General features: G+C 38.4%; 1 protein-coding gene across 1 annotated transcript; it reads left to right on the top strand.

Moving 5' to 3' along the window:
- nbn (nibrin) lies at positions 1-23,321 on the top strand. Its single transcript, XM_083536665.1, has 17 exons — positions 1-193; positions 4,681-4,799; positions 5,487-5,614; positions 6,852-7,011; positions 7,965-8,068; positions 9,537-9,654; positions 15,258-15,448; positions 16,513-16,610; positions 16,722-16,860; positions 17,414-17,716; positions 17,829-18,447; positions 19,581-19,646; positions 20,043-20,204; positions 20,281-20,394; positions 20,532-20,581; positions 22,877-22,944; positions 22,977-23,321. Exons 1-16 carry the CDS (start codon positions 136-138, stop codon positions 22,905-22,907), a joined length of 2,460 nt encoding a protein of 819 aa, XP_083392791.1. The 5' UTR covers positions 1-135; the 3' UTR covers positions 22,908-22,944; positions 22,977-23,321.
- The last annotated feature ends 608 nt before the right edge of the window (positions 23,322-23,929 follow it).

Consider the following 23,929-nt stretch of genomic DNA (forward strand, 5'->3'; position numbering starts at 1 on the left):
CGGACTCCGGATGTTGTAAAGTTGGCGCGACTCTCCTGCTAGTGGAGTGTGTTGAGTGTGTTTTGTAACTGGCAGAAATCCGAAAGTTATTCATAAGTATTTACGCGTGTAAGTTTGAAGATTATGTGACAGTGCATGTGCATTGAACGCACTGGAGCAATGTGGAGGCTACAGTCTGCAGGATCCGTCACAGGTAGACATTGTTGACATGTGTAGAAAGCTTAAGTGTAATATATCTTATTTAAAGGCTTATAAACTCTTAGTTATAATGTATAGGTAATGCCATAGTCTTTCTAGACCTGGTAGTCCAAGTCCATGATCATGTAGCCATAGTCCACCTGGATACCATGATGCCAGTAACCTTCAGTATCAGTTTCATTTTCAATGCATGTTGTTGAAGCAAATGAATCTCTCTAAAATATGCTATAATAGAGTTTATTCTATTATCATACAATATAGAAATACTATATAATATACTATGTGTGTACTATTATATAGTAGAGTATTATAGGGTGATATAGTACATTATAATAGGCAGTATGTTTATGATGTACCATAGCCCTTTACTGTCTAATTAGTATAGTATAATACAGCATTATATTTGATTGTATACTATATTTTTAAATATTATATAATTTACCATATACTACTACTAATAATAGTTTAGAGACAGTGGCATTGAGTAAATGTAGGACGTTTTAGAATCAAGGTGAGGGAGGTGAGATTGAGATGGTTTGGACATGTGCAGAGGAGGGACATGGGGTATATCTGTAGGAGAATGCTGAGGATGGAGCTGCCAGAAAGGAGGAAAAGAGGAAGGCCAAGGAGGAGGTTTATGGATGTGGTGAGGGAAGACATGCAGGTAGTTGGGTTGAAAGAGGCACCTGTAGAGGACAAGGGGGTTATGTATGAATGTATCCAGGCTGAACATCTACCATATTGAACACAAGCAGAGAAAAGATGATGATGATGATCAGGTGATCAGGAATGTCTCTGTTCTCAGTCATGTTTACATGAGTGACTTCCTCTGTTTCATCCACGTTACCTAAACTTCTTGTTGCCTTCTGCTCATTGTTATCTTCACAATCTAGTGTATGTCTGTGGTGTGTGAGAGCCAGGAAATGATACACCAGTGGTAGTGGAAGCCGCACAATCAGAAGAAATAGGTTTATGGGCTGAAATGAGAATAAAAAATATTGATCTTCACTAAATAGATTTAAACTAAAGTAACGAGCCTGGTTATAAAATGTAAGATGTAGAAAGTACAGATATTTGTGTAAAAAATTTAATGATTAAAAGTAAAAAATTAAGTAAAGTACTGCCTTCCCACCTCTGTTATTATAGTAGGTAGGATAGTATATTCTATTAGTATATACACTATACTGCCAAAAGTTTGTGGACACCTGGTCATAAGTTTGGTATGTGCTTTTTGAGCATCGCATTCCACATTTGGTTCTATTTTGCTTAATCTCAATCTTCTGGGAAGATGTTCCACTAGATTTTGGTGCTGGCTTGTGGACATTTGTGCTCATCACAAGGGTTCTGCTGATGAAAGTTAGGTAAAGGCAGGTATTGATGTAGGTGAGGTTAGGAGACCTGGGGAGAAGTCAGTGTTCCAATTCACTCAACATTTATTATTTTTTATCATACTGCATCTAAATGCATCCTGTACAATTGTGTGCCTCCAGCTTTGTGGTTTGGAAAAGAACCACATATGGCAGGAAAGGTCAGGCATCTGCAAACATTTGCCAATATAGTGTATACCATAGACTGTATATAAGATCATATACAGTGCTCCCAGAACGTATTCACAACACTTTACCTTTTGCACATTTTGTTATGTTACAGCCTTATTCTAAAATGTATTAAATTCTTTATTTTCCTCAAAATTTTACTACAATACCCCATAATGACACTTTGAAAGAAGTTTGTTTGAAATCTTTGCAAATTTATTACAAATAAAAACAACAAAAATATCACTTGTACATAAGTATTCACAGCCTATGCTCAGTTTGCTCAGAATCACCCTGAGCATCCAATAACAGCCTCAGGTCTACAATTATGATGCTACAAACTTAGTGCACCTACTGTTGGGCAGTTTTTCCTATTCTTCTTTGCAGAACCTTTCAAGCTCCATCAGGATGGAAGTGGAGTATTTTCAGCCATTTTCAGATCTCTGCAGAGATGTTTAATCAGGTTCATATCTGGGATCTTGCTGGGGCACTCAAGGACATTCACAGAGTTATCCTGTAGCCACTCGTTTGTTATCTTGGATGTGTGCTTAGGGTTGTTGTTTTGTTAGAAGATGAACCCTCTCCTCAGTCTGAGGTCCTGGAGCCGGGTTTTATCAAGGATGTTTCTGTACATGGCTGCATTCATCTTTCCCTCAATCCTGACTAATCTTCCAGTTCCTGCTGCTAAAAAACATCCACACAGCATGATGCTGCCACCACCATGCTTTACTGTAAGGATTGTATTGGCCAGGTGATGAGCGGTGCCTGGATTCCTCCAGACATGATGCTTGTTATTCAGGTCAAAGAGTTAAATCTTTGTTTCTCATGGTCTGAGAGTCCTTCAGGTGCCTTTTCCCCCTTTATTAAGGAGTGGTTTCCATCTGGCTACTCTACCATACAGACCTGATTGGTGGAGTGCTGCAGAGTTGGTTGTTCTTCTGTAAGGTTCTCCTCTTTTCACAGAGAAACATGGCAGTTCTTACAGAGTAACTATCAGTTTCTGGGTCACCTCCCTGACAAAATCCTTTTTTCTCCGATCGCTCAGTTTGGCCGGGTGGCCTGCTCTAGGAAGAGCCTAGGTGGTTCCAAACTTCTTCCATCCTCTGATGTTGAAAGCCACTGTGCTCATTGGGACCTCAATGTTGCAGAAATGATACGACCGGCATAAAAACTGATATTTTCCAAAAATAAAATAATAAACGTAAATTCACTGTGTTGTTTTTTGTTCATTTTGCTAGCTTAGAGGTTTGAATTTAGCGGTAATGTTTGATGTGTTAGTTGCCGGAGCCCCTTTAAGAAGGTAGCGGATGGAGGTATGACATGTGACCGAGGCAGGAATCTTGACATGCATTAAGAGTAAGTCATAGACAGATGTGGTGGAGAGAATCCGGTAATTTTCCCAAAATAAAACATTGTTCAGAATCAGATAATAAATAAAACGGAAATAATGTACATTTTGTATTCTTTGTATTCCAATTGGCCCGGGGGGTTGGGGACCACTCAAGTTGCGCGAGCGTGCAGTACCTGTCCTTACTTGCACGAGCGTAGACGGTGAACCCTTGTTCAGCTCAGCTTCTAACTTGTGACAAAACTGAAAAGCTTCTTTTTTCAAAGAAGAACTCACATGCACTTTCGAAAAGCCAGAAGTAATCGTAGTTCTGCAGGCTATAGGATGATAAATTTTTATTTTACCTAAAAATTACATTGACTTAATTTGATTTAAAAAGCACCTGATGTAGCATGATTGTTTTACTCGTTGAACTAAACATTATTTGATTCAACATTTTGGAATCATTTATTTACATTTTATTGCCAAAAGTATTGGGTCATGACCTTTCCTGCTGTATATGGTATTTTTCCAAACTGTTACCACAAAGATGGAGACACACAATTGTACAGGACGTCTTTAAATGCGCTCTAATAAAATTTAGCACTTACTTGAACTTGGAAACTCAAACCTGTACCAGCATGGCAATGCCCCTGTGCATAAAGTGAGCTTTTTAAAGATCTGGATTACATGCTTTGGAGAGGGAGATCTTGAGTGGGCTGCTATAGAGCTCTGGTCTCATCCCTATTGAACACCTTTGGGATGAATGCGAATGCTGACTGCACCCCAGGTCTCCTCACCTACATCAGTACCTGCCTTTCATAATACACTTGTGGCTGATGAACACAAATATCCATAAGCACACTGCAAAATCTAGTGGAACATCTTCCCAGAAGAGTGGAGGGAATTATAAGAGCAAATTGTGATGAAATGTGGAATGCCCATACCATAATTATGACCAGGTGACCCAATACTTTGGGCAGTATAGTGTATATAGCCCACTTTGTTTTTATTTAGTTTCACTGGTAAAGACCTTTTTTATTAACACCACATTTAAAAAAAAAAAAAAAAAAAAATGCCAATTAACATCTTTGTTACTTGGAGTGTTGAATGTGTTTTGATTGTGTTTGGATTATGGAACTTTGCAGTTGTTGCCTTTAATTTTACACAGTTACAGTTAATGTTTGCATTTAAGGCAAGTTTCAACCGAATTTAAAAACAAAAGCTAAACGCTTTTGTCAGAACCAAAAGCCAGTTTGGCCTGTTAAATACCGAATAAATATCTAGATTTTTTTGTTGCTTGATTAAAAAAAATCAATAAATGTGTGTTGCATTTAGAAATTTTATTAAAACATCCAAACAGAAATGCGTGCAGCATTAATCGCGCATTAATACAATTAGTGCCGTTAAAATGAATTTGTTATTATTGCGTTCATTTTGACTTTTTTTTTTTTTTTTTATCCTGTATCTATTTTAAAAATGGTTGATTAATTGGTTATCGGCAAGTACAATCCAACTAAGCTATTAGTCGACTTCTAGTATATAGTATAAAATACTATAGTATAGTGTTTTTTGCTTTATGTATGTATAGTATATTCTAACGTGATATTTGCCTTTTAGGCCCAATCTCTTTGTTCGCTGGTAAGGAGTATGTAGTGGGCCGTAAGAACTGTGACATCCTTCTATCCAACGACCAGTCAATCAGCCGTGTGCATGCTCACATCACTGTGACCGAGCAGGTGAGAAATCATATATATTTTCATTTACACACTGTGTGGAACAACACAATAATGAACTATATCATCATTATCATCATCATAAACGGTTGCTGCTTTTATTCCTTTTTTTTATGGAATTAACGTTATTCCTTTATCTCTTTTAATTTCCTCTAAAACAAAAAATTCCAAATCTCAGCCTTCGGGGTTGAACTTGGGATCTTGATGTGTGCAATTTTGATTGATAGGGTGTCCCTAAAAGTCTCCATACATATGAGACACTTTTTTTTTTTTTTTTTTTTTTTTTTTTATAAACAAAACATCCTCTACATGATCACCATTTCTTTTTTCATAAGCACACACACAGTTATCCCTTGAATAATTTTTATGTAAATGTATAAAATTATCTATTAAAGTTACCATATAAATATTAACATTATTATATATTTTTTCATAAAAAAATCAGATAAAGGTTTCATAAATTTTCTGGGGTTTTCTATTGTTTTTTTTTTATTTTTTCTATTATTAATTACTTTGAAATCATTTTTCACTTGATGTCCTGAAACGATATCTTTTTCTATTTTGAAGAAAGCCACGTGCAAAACGATACCCCGAGCCATAATACCAGTGCTAGCATGTTCAGCAGATGGTGTAGCTTCCCTTATTACTAAGTGATGAAGCTATTTGTTGATTGTGTTTATGATTTCACAGGCTGTCACAGTAAAGGACAGCTCCAAGTATGGCACTTTTGTCAATGAAAATCGCCTTGAGACCGACTCCACCACGACTGTCTACGCTGGAGATAAGATCACATTCGGGGTTTTTCAGAGCAAGTTTAGGTGTGTATTCTCATTGGCTTGAAGGTGTTGAAACAGTTTGGTCTAATCAGGATTCTACATGCTAATAAACAGCTGTAACCATAGCAAAACACATTTAGACTTTTATTTAGAACGAGGCAGTTAGCGAGCTAAATGGACTATTTTTGCATGCCGTTTAACCTTTATGTTGAATGTGATGATTTTGTATCCACCGAGATGAGATCAATTTGATAAACTGAAGAAGAAAGCAAATGTAAAGAGAAATGGCGAAAGAGTTCAAACCGACAGCTTCATTATTAATAGAGACACTGCACAGATGCACATAATCTACACGGTTACACAATTTAAACAAACACATGCACAATGTCTCTTACTCACTCTCTTGCTGTCACACACACACACACACACACACACACACACACACACACACACACACACACACACACACACACACACACACACACACACACACACACACTTTAAAACCTATTTATCTAATTCCCTTTATTGTAATCTTATCAAACTGCTTTCTTCCTCTTATCGTACTGTTTTATTTCCGTGTCATTTTATTGAAACTGATCCATTCATTTGATCAAGTCGGTTTTGTACTGCAAACATTAGTGACCGCTTGAACTTGTCAATCCTGGCAAGCGACCGTGATATCAGCAGGACAGATGGCTATTGGACCACTTTAATGCTTGATGCGGAGGTGAAGAACCACCCTTTTGGAAACACTCAGTCCTTTTCTATTTTGTTTATATACAACTTGGTAATTTAACGGTTTGAAAATTTGCTTTGACCAAACAAATATAGAAATGTACAGATGTTACATATTTATTCATATACATTTGGGTATTTCTTTCTCTCTTCATTTGCATGATTTACAGCTTTCAGACGATTTGTTACTCCAAGGATTCAGCTGAAATACTTCCTTATGGCTTTTGAACAATTTGCCAAAGGAGTTCTTCACTAGTCAGGGATTTCTTTCCAATTTTGTGATCCAGAGCAGTTGAATAGGTTTTAGACGCGGTGAATGGGCAGGCCGTTTCATGATCGATGACGCTCCAGATGACTGTTTGCACTTTGAATAACACTCACAAAACTTAGACTTAGCTATTTTCCAAACTATATAGCAACGCTTTATGTATGCGTCATGACTCTGATTTCAACCAACACAGAGTTTTTCTATATTATATTACCTTATGTCATATTGTCCATTATGCTCATTTGTATTAACTCTCTTTTTATTTTCTCCCAGGCTGGAACTGGATTCTGTAGTTGTTTGTTCATCATGTGTTGATAATGAAGGGAAAGCAAGTCTCTCCAGAGAGGTACAGGCTCTCGGGGGCCGCCTGGTCAACATGTGGACTCAGGAGTGCACTCACCTAGTCATGCCTACTGTTAAAGTCACTATTAAGGTCAGAAACACATCAGCTGGAAGGTTGAACCCAATGAAAAAATAAACAGCACAAATCATACTGTACAATCAGTTTTACCTAAGCAAAGTGCCCTTTTTTACCGTATTTTTCGGACTATAAGCCGCTACTTTTTTCCACGTTTTGAACCCACCGGCTTAAACAACGAAGCAGCTTATTTATGAATTTTTCCTGGGTTTTTCCCGGTTTCACAAAATTCAAGCCAAAAAACTGAACCCTATAACATTAGACCAATGAAATTTCCGAACGGAAACGAAAAAAACGCACCTCACCTGTGTTCTGAGCTGCACGGCATCGGGAGAAAAAAACGTTTTTTTTTTAAACGCACGACGATGCCAAAAGATAAACTCCCGAGAGAAATAGTTGTGAAAGGAAGGAGGAAGACAGTGAACAATGACTTTCTTGGTCGGCTACTGTTTAGATACAAGCCGTTGTAACGCGTTGAGTCTGGGTGAAGGGAGAGCTCGCTAAATCCAGTTGCAACAGAAATCATTTAAGCACAGACAGGTTTCCAAAACGTTTTAATTTTTCTTGACAACAGCGTTACGGGTGAGTCAAAGAAACTTAGAAATGAGCATCAGAAAATAATAAGGACATAATCCTTGTCTTGCACACACGCAGTAATAGCGAAAAAAGCAGTGCCAGGCTATTCTCAAAATACCGCTATGCTCCTAATGGAAGCGCAACATATTTCACCCGTTATTGTAAAATCCATTGGGTGCGGCTTATATATGGGTGCGCTTTATAGTCTGGAAATTACGGTATATATCTAATTTCAAAAGTAAAGCCTGAGTAACTTTCATTTGCAATACATGTTTTTTTTATATTTTTGTATTTTATTACAGCTCTGATCATACTGTACAAAATGTCCTTACTGTGGTTAAAAATCTACGCTAATGCACAGATGCTAAGTGAAACTGTTGCTGTGTGTGCAGACCATCTGTGCGCTCCTGTGCTGTCGGCCCATAGTGAAACCTGGGTTCTTCACTGAGCTCTCCAGAGCTGTTCAGCAGAGGGAAAACCTTCCTAAAGTGCAGAGGTACCACTTTCTCTCTTTAAAAGTCGACTCTTGGGTTTTGAACACCTGTGAATCAGTTTGTAATTTTAATGAGGATCAACTTCAGGAAGTCAGGAACTAAATAAAGAACCAAGCAAAGCTATCTCTCTATGCTGTGATGCAATAATTACCTGTAAGAAAAAAAATACATGACATGGATAAACGTTTATAGACACCTGACCACATGATTGGTATGTGCTTTTTGTACATTTCATTCCACATTATTCCCCATTTGTCGTTATAATAACCTCCACTCTTCTGGAAAGACGTCCCACTAGATTTTGGAGTGTGCTTGTGGAGATCTGTGCTACTGATCAGGGTACTGATGAAGGGTGAGGAGGCCTGGGGTGCAGTCAGCATTCCAGATAATCCCAAAGGTTTTCTTGAGTGTATAGCTGTATAGTCAAGTCAAGTCAAGAGGCTTTTATTGTCATTTTTACTATACACAGTGGTACACAGTAAAAACGAAACAACGTTCCTCCGGAATATATATATATATATATATATATATATATATATATATATATATATATATATATATATATATATATATATAAAAACAAAAACAAAACAGATGTAAGGTCGGAATCTCAATGCACAATTGTTAATAAGCTTGACACAAACAGGGCTGTGGATGTGATGAACAATCTCCTCCAACAAAAGCTTTTTCTACCCTGAGGATTTTGATGTGCATCAAGCCGAAGGCATTCTGAGAACTACGGGGCGATTAAGGGGAAAAACATTAGTCATAGAAATCAATCAGTCTCATTCATTTCAAGAGCCAACCCTAATAGCTTTGCAGAGAAAGCGATAATTAGTCTGTTCCCAATCACTGATATGTTTTCTAAAAGGAATTCTCTTGAACTTGATGTCAGATCATGCAGGTAGTGCGGAGACACACCTTTGGTAAAGGAAAGACCTCGGCGCTTTCGTTTTTCCAGGCGAGTTTGCTACAGGCTATCTGTCTGATTCTTGTCTCAGTTTTGTAATACAGAAAGAGAAAGCCCTGCTTTCATGTTGTAGAGACATGAAAATGTCAGACAGGCTAGCAGTGTAAGCTGTACAGGATATTTAGGGGCTGTCAGTCAGTACGGTCCTGAACAGACATCATATACCTCCCTGTGGCTCTGCAGCTCATGTTAACATTAGACTCTTCTGTAGGTATCTGTAGATGGTACCATTTTTCCAAATTATTTTCACTTATAATATGGTTTTATTTGAGCAGTGTTTGTCCATGCATGCCTTGTAATTTGCTAATTTGTCCATGTATGCTTTTTTTGCTAACATTTCGCCGAATGTGAACCCACAGCAACGGTTTCCATCTCTTTTCTGGTCGCAGAACCAATAGATTTTTTCCTTTCTGTAATTTATTGGAATAAGTACAATAACTCTTTACTGTCTTACAGTAAAACATTCTTCTTATTAATTGTCAACGTGTGCATGTGTCCAGCTTCAGGCCTGAGATCGATGAGCCGAGTCTCAAAAAAGAGAAGGTGGACCTGGAACCCCATCACGAGAGAAAGACTTTGTTTGCAGGCAAAACCTTTGTCTTCCTGAATGCCAAACAGGCAAGTTATGCATATTTATCTGAATGTTTAAATTTTTTTTTTACATATTTGCCCAGAGATTTTTGTTGGGAGTGACGAGGATCAACAGGATTTGAAATGAGTTTATTAGAGGGACAGCGCATGTAGGACGTTTTGGAGACAAGGCGAGGGAGGCGAAATTGAGATGGTTTGGGCATGTGCAGAGGAGGGACATGGGGTATATCTGTAGGAAATTGCTGAGTTGAGGTATGGAATGCTCCAGTTTTAAAGCCAAAAATGTCAAATTTGGACTCATCTGTCCACAGCGCTTTTGTCCAGCCATTTCCCACAATTATTGTTTGTTTTTGGCTTTTATTTAAGTTGTTGCATATAAACAAATGGAACATGCGTGTATCTCAAAAAAAAAAAAAGACAAGGTGTTTCCAAGCTTTTGACAAGCACCGTGTGTGGTTGTTGTGACTCACAATGTTTACCTTTTAAACAAGTGTCCTTGTGGTTATCCTGTCTGTTCATCCTGAAGTGTTTTATATTTGTCAGTAGTGAAAGTGCTTGTGAGCACCGTATTTACTGCACTGAGCACAGAATAGGAAGGTGGAATGATGCTGATTATGTGGAAAGGACATAAGGACATCTGAGGAAAAGCCCTCAGTCTCCTCTCCAGCATACTGCGACTCACAGTGATGAAGGTTTGCACTGATCGTAGAGTGGATGTTCATTGAAGTTTTTGCTGTATTCCTGTAAATCAAGTGAGTCGACTTTCCTTCCATTAACGACATCAGCAGTATAAATATTATGTCGAAGGCCATGTCCAGCTAAGTCTTTTTCTAATCAGTGCCGAGTCTGTGGTCATGTACTTAAGGAATCAATGGTCAGACAGTGTTTATGAATAACAAGCCCAAGATTAATACCCTAAAGTGATCATGCTGTCGGCCCTGCCCTTTGCTGAATGAGAACATTCACAAAAACTGTGGGAGCATATCTTATTACATCACTGAAATAATGAATGTAACCTTTTAAGTGGTCTTCAGAAATATGTGTGTGTATATATATATATATATATATATATATATATATATATATATATATATATATATATATATATATATATATATATATATATATATATACATACACAGTGGGAACGGAAAGTATTCAGACCCCCTTAAATTTTTCACTCTTTGTTATATTGCAGCCATTTGCTAAAATCATTTAGGTTCATTCTTCTTCCTCATGAATGTACACATAGCACCCCATACTGACAGAAAAACACAGAATTGTTGACATTGTTGCAGATTTATTAAAAAAAGAAAAACTGAAATATCACATGGTCCTAAGTATTCAGACCCTTTGCTCAGGATTTAGTAGAAGCCCCCTTTTGATCTAATACAGCCAGGAGTCTTTTTGGGAAAGATGCAACAAGTCTTTCACACCTGGATTTGGGGATCCTCTGCCATTCCTCCTTGCAGATCCTCTCCAGTTCTGTCAGGTTGGATGGTAAACGTTGGTGGACAGCCATTTTTAGGTCTCTCCAGAGATGCTCAATTGGGTTTAAGTCAGGGCTCTGGCTGGGCCATTCAAGAACAGTCACGGAGTTGTTGTGAAGCCACTCCTTCGTTATTTTAGCTGTGTGCTTAGGGTCATTGTCTTGTTGGAAGGTAAACCTTCGGCCCAGTCTGAGGTCCAGAGCACTCTAGAGAAGGTTTTTGTCCAGGATATCCCTGTACTTGGCCGCATTCATCTTTCCCTCGATTGCAACCAGTCGTCCTGTCCCTGCAGCTGAAAAACACCCCCACAGCATGATGCTGCCACCACCATGCTTCACTGTTGGGACTGTATTGGACAGGTGATGAGCAGTGCCTGGTTTTCTCCACACATACCGCTTAGAATTAAGGCCAAAAAGTTCTATTTTGGTCTCATCAGACCAGAGAATCTTATTTCTCCTTATCTTGGAGTCCTTCATGTGTTTTTTAGCAAACTCCATGCGGGCTTTCATGTGTCTTACACTGAGGAGAGGCTTCCGTCGGGCCACTCTGCCATAAAGCCCCGACTGCTGGAGGGCTGCAGTGATGGTTGACTTTCTACAACTTTCTCCCATCTCCTGACTGCATCTCTGGAGCTCAGCCACAGTGATCTTTGGGTTCTTCTTTACCTCTCTCACCAAGGCTCTTCTCCCCCGATAGCTCAGTTTGGCCGGACGGCCAGCTCTAGAAAGGGTTCTGGTCGTCCCAAACGTCTTCCATTTGAGGATTATGGAGGCCACTGTGCTCTTAGGAACCTTAAGTGCAGCAGAAATCTTTTTGTAACCTTGGCCAGATCTGTGCCTTGCCACAATTCTGTCTCTGAGCTCTTCAGGCAGTTCCTTTGACCTCATGATTCTCATTTGCTCTGACATGCATTGTGATCTGGAAGGTCTTATATAGACAGGTGTGTGGCTTTCCTAATCAAGTCCAATCAGTATAATCAAACACAGCTGAACTCAAATGAAGGTGTAGAACCATCTCAAGGATGATCAGAAGAAATGGAAAGCACCTGAGTTAAATATATGAGTGTCACAGCAAAGGGTCTGAATACTTAGGACCATGTGATATTTCAGTTTTTCTTTTTTAATAAATCTGCAACAATGTCAACAATTCTGTGTTTTTCTGTCAGTATGGGGTGCTATGTGTACATTCATGAGGAAGAAGAATGAACTTAAATGATTTTAGCAAATGTCTGCAATATAACAAAGAGTGAAAAATTTAAGGGGGTCTGAATACTTTCCGTACCCACTGTATATATATATATATATATATATATATATATATATATATATATATATATATATATATATATATATATATATATATATATCATTATTATTATTATTTTTTTTTTTATATAAAATGCCTGCTTGGTTTAAATTAAATACATGAAAATGAAAACAAATAAATAAAATTATTTAATACACTTATTTTTTTTGTACTGATTAAATTTTAACAAGATTCTCGAAGGTGAGAGGATGCCTGAGGAATGGAGAAGGAGTGTGCTGGTACCGATCTTTAAGAATAAGGGAGATGTGCAGACCTGCAGTAACTACAAGGGAATTAATTTGATCAGTCACACCATGAAGTTATGGGAAAGAGGTGACCATCTGTGAGCAACAGTTTGGTTTTTATGGCGAGGAAGAGCACCACAGATGCCTTATTTGCTTTGAGAATGTTGATTGAGAAGGTCAGAAGGAGTTGCATTGTGTGTTTGTGGATTTAGAGAAAGCGTACAACAGGGTGCCGAGAGAGGATTTGTGGTATTGTATGAGGAAGTCAGGTGTGTCAGAGAAGTATGTGGACAATTTTGAGGACAGTGTGCCAGCAGTGAAGTGTGCAGACTGGTTCAAGGTGGAGGTTGGACTGCATCAAGGATTGGCTTTGAGCCCTTTCCTGTTTGCAGTGGTGATGGACAGGTTGACGGACGAGGTCAGACAAGAGTCTCCCTGGACTATGATGTTTGCGGATGATATTGTAATTTGTGGTGAGAGTAGTGAGCAGGTTGAGAAGAGCCTGGAGAGCTAGAGGTACATGATGGAGAGAAGCGGAATGAAAGTCAGTAGGAGTAAGACAGTACATATGTGTGAATGAGAGGGAGGGCAGTGGAGGGGTGCGGTTGCAGGGAGAAGATGTGGAGGTGGTGGAGGAGTTCAGGTACCAGGGGTCAACAGTGCAAAGTAATGGAGAGTGTGTTAGGGAAGTGAAGAAAAGAGTGCAGGCAGGGTGGAGTGGGTGGAGAAGAGTGACAGGAGTGATTTGTGATAAAAGAGTATCTGCCAGAGCGAAAGGGAAAGTTTATAGGACTGTGGTGAGACCTGCGATGTTGTATGGTTTAGAGACAGTTGCATTGAGTAACAGACAGGAGGTGGAGATGGAGGTAGCAGAGCTGAAGATGTTGAGGTTTTAATTAGGAGTGACGAGGATGGACAGGATTAGAAATTAGTTTATTAAAAGGACAGCACATGTAGGACATTTTGGAGACAAGGTGAGGGAGGTGAGATTGAGATGGTTTTGACATGTGCAGAGGAGGGACATGGGGTATATCGGTAGAAGAATTATGGAAGAGGATGGAGCCACCAGGAAGGAGGAAAAAAGGAAGACCAAGAATGAGGTTAATGGATGTGGTGAGATAAGACATGCAGGTAGTTGGTTTTAAAAGAGGCAGATGTAGAGGACAGGGGGGTATGGAGACGGATGATCTGCTGTGGAGACCCCTAATGGGAGCAGCCGAAAGAAGAAGAAGAAGATTAAATTGAGTTATCAAATAAATAGGCACAAATAAAATAATATGAATAGAAACATTTTATTAATTAGTTTACATTAGTTAGACCCCATTTGGGTAAAATACATGTGTATAAGAGTGTGTGTGTGTGTGTGTGTGTGTGTGTGTGTGTTTCACATTTACGATTTAATTTTCTCAACTCTTCTACTTATTTCAGCATACTTTAACAAATATCTGCATTTAAGGAACACATAAGATAGTTATTTATTTATTCATTCAATTTATTTATCAATAAATTAATTCCTTCTATCCGTCTTTCATTCACGCCCCCGATATGCCGGAATATTTCCTTTTAGGAGACATTCTTGAAGATGTACGTAATTATTTCTGGTACGGACCGAGTAGCCACTATGACACTGTACTCAGAGTGTGAGCTGGAGACTAAACACATTTGTGGTTCACCACTTAATACGTTTGTGAGGAAACAGATTTTAACTATGTTCTGCACCTAAAACAAGGATTGCAGTTGGTACACGTGCACATTACTGAAGGTCCTCATCGATAAGGGTTCGGATTGAAAACGTGTACATACCTCTGCTACATGGACAAAAGTACAAGGACACCTGACATTTCCAGCCATATGTGATTCTTCCTCAAATTGTTACCACTTGAACTACTCCTGTGCACAAAGCCAGCTCCATGAAAATATGCTTTTTACATGTTTGAAGTGGAAGAACTTGAGTGGACTGCTGTAGAGCTCTGACCTCAACCCTATTGAACATCCTTGGGATAAATGTGAACGCTGACTTCACCCCAGGCCTCCTCACCTCACCTACATCTGAACCTGACTTTACTCACACCCTTGTGGCTGATGAACACAAATCTCCACAAACACATTTGATTCCACAAAATGCACATATGAATCTTATGCTCAGGTCTTCACAAACCTTTGGTTATTTAGTGTTGTTGAATGTGATTGGTCAGAAGATGTTTTTACGACAATTTCTTTTGGCTATTAATTCTGACTGCAACGTTTTTTAGGTTTTTTTCCCGCTCATTTTACAACATTGTCATTTCTATAGTAACGGGTAATGAAAGAAATTGCAATTGCATTAAACAAAACATCAACAGGAGTCTTCAGTGACAGGGTTTTGTAACAGTCAGAGGTAAAACTTTACCATTTGACTAAAATACTATAGAAGCTTTCAGAAGCTTCTGTCCAGTTTTCAGTTTGATGCACTTCAGTTTGTGTATACTGAAAATCTGATGCATATTTTGGAGATTGTTCAGTTCCCAGTGAGATTTCATCATAATTGGATCGAGTTATTGATCCCATTGTGAAATGCAACTCTTAGTTTTATTTCTTAATTTTTCTCCAGATGAAACGTTTAAGCCAGGCCATCGGTTTTGGAGGTGGAAAAAGCCAGCTTTTGGAGGAGGGATCTCTGCCAGTGTCACTTCTAGAGTCAACAGCAACTTGTGTTGTTGATGTGATAATGGGATCCTCCCAACCGCTCATGAATTCTACAGCCAAGAAGTGGGCGGAGTCTGTCAGCTTGATTCTACATAGGTAGCTTGAGAGATGACCATTCTGTAAATTTAATTATTATTATAATTATTTTTTTTTTTTTTAATAAAAGTAATTATTTATAAAAATCTTAAAGTATTGCACAAAAAATTTGAAAGATTTGACCCTAACTTTTACCTGACCTGATTGAAACCTTAAATTGATCTGATTGTAAACTTTACCTGACCTGATCTTAACCATTTACCTGACCTACAGTAAAAATGAAACAAAACATTCTTACAGTAAACAGGATTACATTCGAATAATAAGAGATTAAAATGAACACCATCAGATTAAAACCTGTTTGCGTATAGTTTTCTGAATGGTAGCATTTTCTTTGATAGCATGTTCCCCAAAAACTTTTTTTTCATGAATGGAATCATTTTAAAGAGATTATATTAGAAATATTATACTAGCAGAATACCATATATACCCTCCACTTCACCGCGTTTCGAATCTCGCGTCCCCGGTTTATCGTAATTGCATTTGCCACATAACTAATTTGTTTGGCTGATTTTCCCGGTCTCTCGTGGAGAGCACGATAGACCAAAAACGTAATAGTTTTTATGGAGTTTTATGTTGAAATGAAATGAAAATAAATGAATACAAATATAATTTTTTATTATAAAATGAAGTCAAATATTAATACAATACAGTATTGTATACATAAAATAGCGTTTTAGGGGTGGCGTCCGTTTATCGCGTTTTTTCGTTTATCGCGGGTGGGTTTGGAACGTAACCGTCGCGATAAAATGGGGGGTTACTGTATAACTAATTACTTTAGCTTTTCTAGCTTTTCTGGAATAAAAAATTGACATTTTTATCACCACAGTTACTATTGCTACTATTATCAAAGACAATAGAAACTCAAAAAAAATCTCGTTGCACTGTTGAACATGCTTTTTAGTGTTTTTAATCATATTAGCCATGTGTGGCTGTCTTAGCCGGTGTTGACGTTTGAAGTCAGTGAATTCTGGGCTGTTGTTTTTTTTTTTTGCCACAGCGATAATGTCCTGCCTGATTCAGCACTCTTATTCCCTCTCTTTCAATCTCTCTTGCTGGCACAGGAAAGGTTTACGTTTCATTGCTGAGTCAGAGATTGGATTGGCTGCCATTTATGTCAATAAGCAGACATACTGCAATCCCTGCTCCCCTTTGGATTCAGGTTGGTTCCCACACACAGACACACAAATACAGTTTATTATTACATAAGATATTATGATGCTGTTTTGACTGTCCATAAGCACATCTTTTTTTTGTTTATTGGCCTTTATAGAATCTAGTAAAATGAGGCCAGCGATGCCTGAATCCATGCTTTCCCAGAATGCAGCTGTGGACGAGACTACGCTTCATGGAGCATCCCTAAATATCACTGCTTATGTGGTTAATACAGAGCCATCTCAGGGTATCAGCAGGTTGGACATTTTGCTTTGACATCATCCCTCATAACGTCAGAAGATTTTGTTTAGGGCTTATCAGAGACCATATAAATAATAGACCTGCAATATGCATGAAGAAAACGATGTTCTCATGTGGAGAAAACGTCGATAAAGCGATGTTTGCTGCTCGATAAAAATACTCTGAAAATACACAGAGTCTTAGATGAGAAGAAATGAGAGTCTTTGAAGTGTTTTTTTATTACAATCAAGTAGGAGCCATGTATGTTTATTCAGTTGATTTTGCTTTTAGTTGTGGCTTCTGCTCGGTTATCCATCACCCACACTGGCCCTTTCCGGGTAATATTAAACACTCCATCTGTAGAATATCTGTATGAGATCATTGACCTCATCAGGAAGGTGAATCACGTTCAAAAGAACTCCAAGATGAAAGAAAAGGAAACTCGGCAGCACTAGCGCAGCATTATTAGTACCAATTAATCAACTATTTGATCTGCATTTTGCAGATGTTTTAAAAATCTTATCCGTCTGGGTTCAAGCCTTTTGGAAATTTTTATTTTCTCTTTTGTAGGAAGGACGTGTCCATGTATGGGGCCACGGCTGTAGGTGAGACTCCAGAAAAGCGCCCTGTGTATCCACTGGGTCCAACAACATCTAAGAAAGCACCAACGGCGACAGAGCCTCCAGCTGCCTTCTCTGAGCCTGTGTCATCATTCAGCAGGGTACAAAATAAACCGAAAGTCAAATCGGAGAGCCAGAAGAGTGATAAATGTGCTAAATTTACTGGCTCTTTGAACAATAGTGCCACAGTCAAAAAATCCCCTCAGAAACAAGCGTCACTCAACGCCTACTTCAAGCCAGCCAATAAAAAGAGGCAAGGCCCTAATATTGCAGCAAAAGACTAAGTGTCTTGAAACGTTATGGAAATGTGGCTTTTATTTCATCTTTTAATATAACAAGAACAATTGTTTGTGATGTTATTGCAGGCTGCGTGAAGGCAGCAGCGAGTCTGAACACTCCGACGCCAAACTCTCCAGGCGAGAGGATGAGGGAAGAAAGGAGATGGTGAACTCTGAGCTGGTTCCTTCTCTACAAAAATCGTCCGTCACTAAATTAAGCTCACAAACAGCCCAAAACAAACAAGACCCAAACCCACGTTTAGGTTTAGGTCTTGGGACAGATTTCAGGTCAGTAAGCAGGCGACAAAATCTGAGCCCGAATTCAGATTTAACTACTAAAAAGAGGAAAGAGCCGGAACAGGACCCTGTAGCGACTGCTGATTTAGACGTTTCTCTGGAAGAGCTTGAATCCATCATGTCTGAGGATATGGACGAACCTCAGCAGCCCACAGCCCATAAGAAGCAGTGTTTGAATGAAGGGGAAAGAAGCACAGCTATTGTAAGACAGGACTCTAATGCTACAGGCAGACAGCAGCAGAGAGCACCGAAACAGCAAAGCATAGTTAGTACAAGCCCGAACTCTGAACAGGACATGGAGAGTTCAGCGAATCAAGACCGGGGGAGGAAGTCACACCACAGTTTAACTCTCAGAAATGATAGATGTGAATCTGCACATGCCAAAGAAGAAGAAGTTTCTTTTCTTTTGGTGAGAGAAGTCCTACATTCTCTGTTTTCATTTTATTACATGTACATTTATGGAATTTGACAAATACACTTACCCAGAGCGACTTAGTACACAAACCATATACTTGAGTAAAAGTAAAGATACAGTAGTTAAAATACAACTTAAGTAAAAGTAAAGGTGCTCCATTTAAATTTCACTTGAGTAAAAGTACAAAAGGATTCGCCTTCAAATGTACTTACCATTTTTTCCGGACTATAAGCTGCTACTTTTTTCCCACGTTTAAAACCCCACGGCTTAAACAACAGCGTTACTGGTTAGTCAAAGAAACTTAGAAACGAGCATCAGAAAATAATAAGGACATATTCCTCAGTCTTGCACACATGCAGTAATATCGGAAAAATGCGGCGGCAGGCTATTCCCAAAATACCACTATGCTCTTAAAGGAAGCGCAACATATTTCACCCGTTACACCATGTAACAGACACTGTCTTTCATTAAAGCCTGTGTAAAGTTTAATAGTTTTAGTGTAGTGTGCGGCTTATAGACAGGTGCGGCTTATTTATGTTTAAAATAAAAATCTTTGTCAAATTCAGTGGGTGCGGCTTATATATGGGTGTGCTTTATAGGCCGGAAATTACTGTAAGTATCCAAAGTACTATGATTTAATTGGCTATAATTTTCATTTTGTCATTTTTGTCGCAATATTCTTTGCTTTATCAAGAGTCTATGTGAAAGGACTGATACTCTTAGCACACCAATCTATTAATAGAATGATATTTATTGGTCAAACACTGATTGATATCTATTAAAATTATCATTTGCCTAAAACCTTCTTTTGAACTACTAAAATTCAGTAAGTCCACACGTGTTGTGGCAAGTTAGTCAGTTCTTAGCCACTCATCGATAAAAAGGAAGGACCGATTACACAAAATATTGTAAAAATTAAGATATTTGACTTTGAATTATGGTGAAGTTATAGTAAACATCACCCCAAATACTTAAGTAAAGTACAAATACTCAAAAAAGCTATTTAAATTCAGCAAAATTGCCAAATTTCAAGACAATTTTAAATATGTGACGTACACTAGGGATTCTGTAGTTGTTTTTCCCCCTCTCTGCCTGCTAGGATTGTTGATGTGGAATTTTATTGATAGGAAACCAAGATCCAGAGCGGCTTTACCAAACCCAATGAGGAGGTTGCAGTAAAGGAAGAAATCACGGTAGTTTTATTATTTTTTTTTTAATATACACAGCCAGTATTTAGTTGATCAAACCAGAGAAAAAAGGGCATTCAGACGATTTTACAAAATGATCAATGCTACGTTTATAGATTACTTGCAGTAAAAACGCAAACCTGATCGGCTACTCTGAAAATTGGGCATTAGATAAAAGGGTTTATAAATATAAAATCAGAGAAAATATAAGAAAACGAAAAAATTTATACAACATTGATAAAGTGGTAGTTGAAAATAGTGCAAATATTTTCTAATATTTCGATGTGCAAAAGGGAATATTAGTAGCTGATAGTAATATAATTGATATAATAAAATTTTTTATATATTATAGAATAATAATTATAAATATAAAATTGAAAATGATGTTTTTATCCTGTGTAGGCCTCGAGCTCAGGCTCTGGTCCTCAGAAAAATCCTGATCTTCCTAGTAAGCTTTTGCAAGTCCAATTTAAGTCCCTGACTGTGAGCATCCCCAGCAGGACGAGAAGCGAGCCACTGCAGTACCGCAACGCCAATGCAATGAATTTCAAACGCTTCCGTAAGGTAAGAACAGGCCAGGTTATTCTAATAAATACGCACTGCAGTGTAAAGTTACTCTGCATTATACTATTCGTTTTAGATCCCAGTTCCTGGACTTCACGGGTTACCCAAAATCATCGGTGGCTCCGATTTGATGCCTCACAACCGCACCAAAAACTCTGAACTTGAGGAGTGGCTGAGGGACGCGGCTGAGGTAAGAGAGAAGTAGACACAGGGGACAGAATTCTGACTGACCTACAAATGAAAAAAACTAATAATAATAATAATTTAAAAAAATCCAGATCCTATTATCAGTCTAGTTCTGAGATTTATATCGCTGTGTTCTTTCAGCAAGAGAAACAGCAGGAACGAGAGGAGTCTCTGGGCGATGATCTGTTCAGGTATGAGTTAGTTTTCCTTCTGTTTAAATGATTATTATGGTTATGGTTATGGTATTATGGTTATTATGGTCGCTGTGAAACTGGAATTGAGGAGGCGTAGAGCTGCGCTGTATTTATTTTGATGTATTCTTTCTCCCATACGTCTTGCTGTTTCGCTATCCTCTAAACAATAAGGCAAAAAAAAAAAACGTTCCCATTCACGGACGCAGGCTCGGCAGCACTCTGGCACGAAAAAGGTTTCAGCGCTTGCTCTCTCTTGTTTGGGCTTTTCGGCGTCTAACCCAAAAGACACGCAGCACTGTATGCACTGATTCATTAGATTTTCCCATCGCTAAGTCAAAGTTTTCCAGAAATCGCTACAGCGCCTTTCAGGATTATTTAGTGATTTTAGAAGCAAGCGTTATACAACCCACACATGCACAGTCAGTCATGCATACCAGGCTGAGTATACTCACAGAACACATTTACCTCACTCAGTGCCTTTTGACCCTGCCAAATCAAGGTGGAGCTACACAATGGCGCTAAGCTGTCATGGCATGCAGAGGTCCAAAGCCTGCTTTTGTGAGGGCAAAGCCAGGCTCAGACAATAGCGTGCTATAGCGCATGAAACGGCGAGGCAGCGGAAAGAAAGAAAGCAGCGGTCTTTTTAATTCTTTAATGTATTATTGTTAACACTCGTACTCACCAACTTTAATGATAATACCTCTTTATAAAACAGGATTTCCTACACATTTAGAATGCCTCAGAGTGCTTTTCGGCAAGATATTAGACACTAGGAGGCCTGCAATTTGTGGAAAATAATCATTAGCATGCTTATAGATATAAACTATATGAACAAAGGTTAGTGGACACTTGAGCACAAGATTCATGTCATTTTTCGAACATCCCATTTCACATTTAGTTCCCATTCGCTGTTATAAAAACCTCCACTCCTCTGGGAAGATGTTGGAGTGTCCTGTGAGGAGTTTTGTGCTCATTCAGACACAAGGGTGTTAGTAAAGTCAGGTACTGATGAAGGTGAGGTGAGGAGGCCTGGGGGTGCAGTCAGCGTTCCAACGCATCCCATAGGTGCTCAAAAGGGTTGAGATCAGAGCGCTATAGCAATTGATTTTTCACTCCAAATATATATCTTAACCATAATCTGCCATTTTAGAACAAGTTAGGGTCACCGAGTTTAATGCTACTGTATCCAAAGACGTCCTGTTCAATTGTGTGTCTTCAACCTTGTGGTAACAGTTTGAGGAACAACCACATATGACTGGAAAATTCTGGAAAAACTAGAAAGTGCAAAAGTACTGATAATGAAGGCCAGATTGTTTATTTATTTATTTATTTATTTATTTTTAATCCATTAGTTGTTCATTAGGCTTTGTTTATGGTGTGTTTACCATTTCTATAGCAACTACTGTTGCAGGGATGTATATAGCAAAGTATAAGAAAAGAGAGAATGAATATAAACCTGTGATTTCACTCATGTAAAATCCGTACTATTATCCAAATAATTAGCAGCCCTGTAGTCTACAGTACATATTATAATAATAATAATAATTATATTGTATTTACATTTTTTCACTTCTAAGGGTCTTTTGGAGAACTTTCATGTGCATATGTCTTGCAAAAATGGACAATATATCTATGGTGTAGTGTGTGTAAATAGTGTGAATTATATCTTTGCGTAACATAGAAGGTCTGATAAGGTTGAGAGAGAGAGAGAGAGAGAGAGAGAGAGAGAGAGAGAGAGAGAGAGAGAGAGAGAGAGAGGTTTAATCAAACCTGAGAAGAGAGAGTTTGTTGAAGGCTGATGGTTGTTGCCTAGAAACAGAATGCAGCTGAAGTGTAAGTCTTGCGTTAAAGTGGTGCCATTTCTCCTGCAAACACACACACACACACACCAGGCTCGCTTGCCTTCAGCCACCTATAACTGTTTGAACTCTGAATCATAATGCTTAGCCAATTGAGCATAGAAAGGGAACATCACATGAGGACAGATACAAAAGTACAGTCTACGTGGCTTCTCTGTCTCCATCTCTCTCTCTCTCTCTCTCTCTCTCTCTCTCTCTCTCTCTCTCTCTCTCTCTCTCTCTCTCTCTCTCTCTCTCTCTCTCTCGTACTGCTCGCTTTTTCTTCCTCCATCCCTTCGCTCCATGTTTAAAGGCTCAGATGGATGTTATTTAAAGCGGCTAGGTTTCATTTGTGAATCAATGTTACAGTGACGGTTAATTGTTTACAGATTTGTCACAGAGCTTCAGTTTTTTTTATTTTTTTTCTGAAAGTCTGTTTTTCTTCTTGTTGTAGGTACAATCCAAAGACTACCAAAAGAAGATGAAGATAGTTCTCAGTTTTCCTCACAGATCTCACAAACTGTGCATAATAAATAGCACCTATTGAAAAGCAAATTCTTTCCAAGACCAACGATTGTTACATGCTATTGATAAAATAGCATTTCTGACCGATAAATCCCCTACCCCACCCACACACACCTTTTTTTGGCAAACACTACAAATCCAGCGTGTCGAATCCTTGCTGGCGAAAACCTGCCTGACAAAATGAAAGTTTCGTTTTAAGCATTTCTGTAATCGAATGGAAAGCCTTGAAGGCCTAAAGAAATGCAGGTAATTGGAACAAGTTCAGATGATCAAGTTGATCAAGTTTTGTAATGTACATAAAGACAAACAAATCGAACAAACAACAAAATATTTGAAACATTTTATTTGCCCATAATAAAATTTCCTTTACAAAACAGGTATCAAACCTTTCTTTTATTATTATTATACAAGCATGAGCATTTTTTACAGTTCAAACTGGAGCTTGAAACACATTTTATGCCCTTATTTCAATTTTACCAAATGTACCTATTGTACATATTCTTCCAGCTACTTTGCTTCCTTACTTTCTGCATGGCTTCATTGTGTCAGGGTTCTGCCAAAGTACTACACTTTCCACCAGCCACTGCACCAAGTCATGTGTTTTGTATTGTAACACCTGATTGAAGTTCACAATAATTGGCACTTGTGTGTGTGTGTGTGTGTGTGTGTGTGTGTGTGTGTGTGTGTGTGTGTGTGTGTGTGTGTGTGTGTGTGTGTGTGTGTGTGTGTGTGTGTGTGTGTGTCTGTCTGTGTGTGTGTGTGTCTGTGTCTGTGTGTGTGTCTGTGTGTGTCTGTGTGTGTGTCTGTGTGTGTGTCTGTGTGTGTGTGTGTGTGTATATATATATATATATATATATATATATATATATATATATATATATATATATATATATATATATATATATATAGTTTCTGTATTAAGCTTTGAAATTTTGTTTTTGCAATGTTGATCGTTGTGATCCACGTTCCAGTTATGTTCTTC

The sequence above is a fragment of the Silurus aristotelis genome (assembly GCF_946808225.1).
Source record: "Silurus aristotelis genome assembly, chromosome: 1".
In the NCBI taxonomy this organism is placed as follows: domain Eukaryota; kingdom Metazoa; phylum Chordata; class Actinopteri; order Siluriformes; family Siluridae; genus Silurus; species Silurus aristotelis.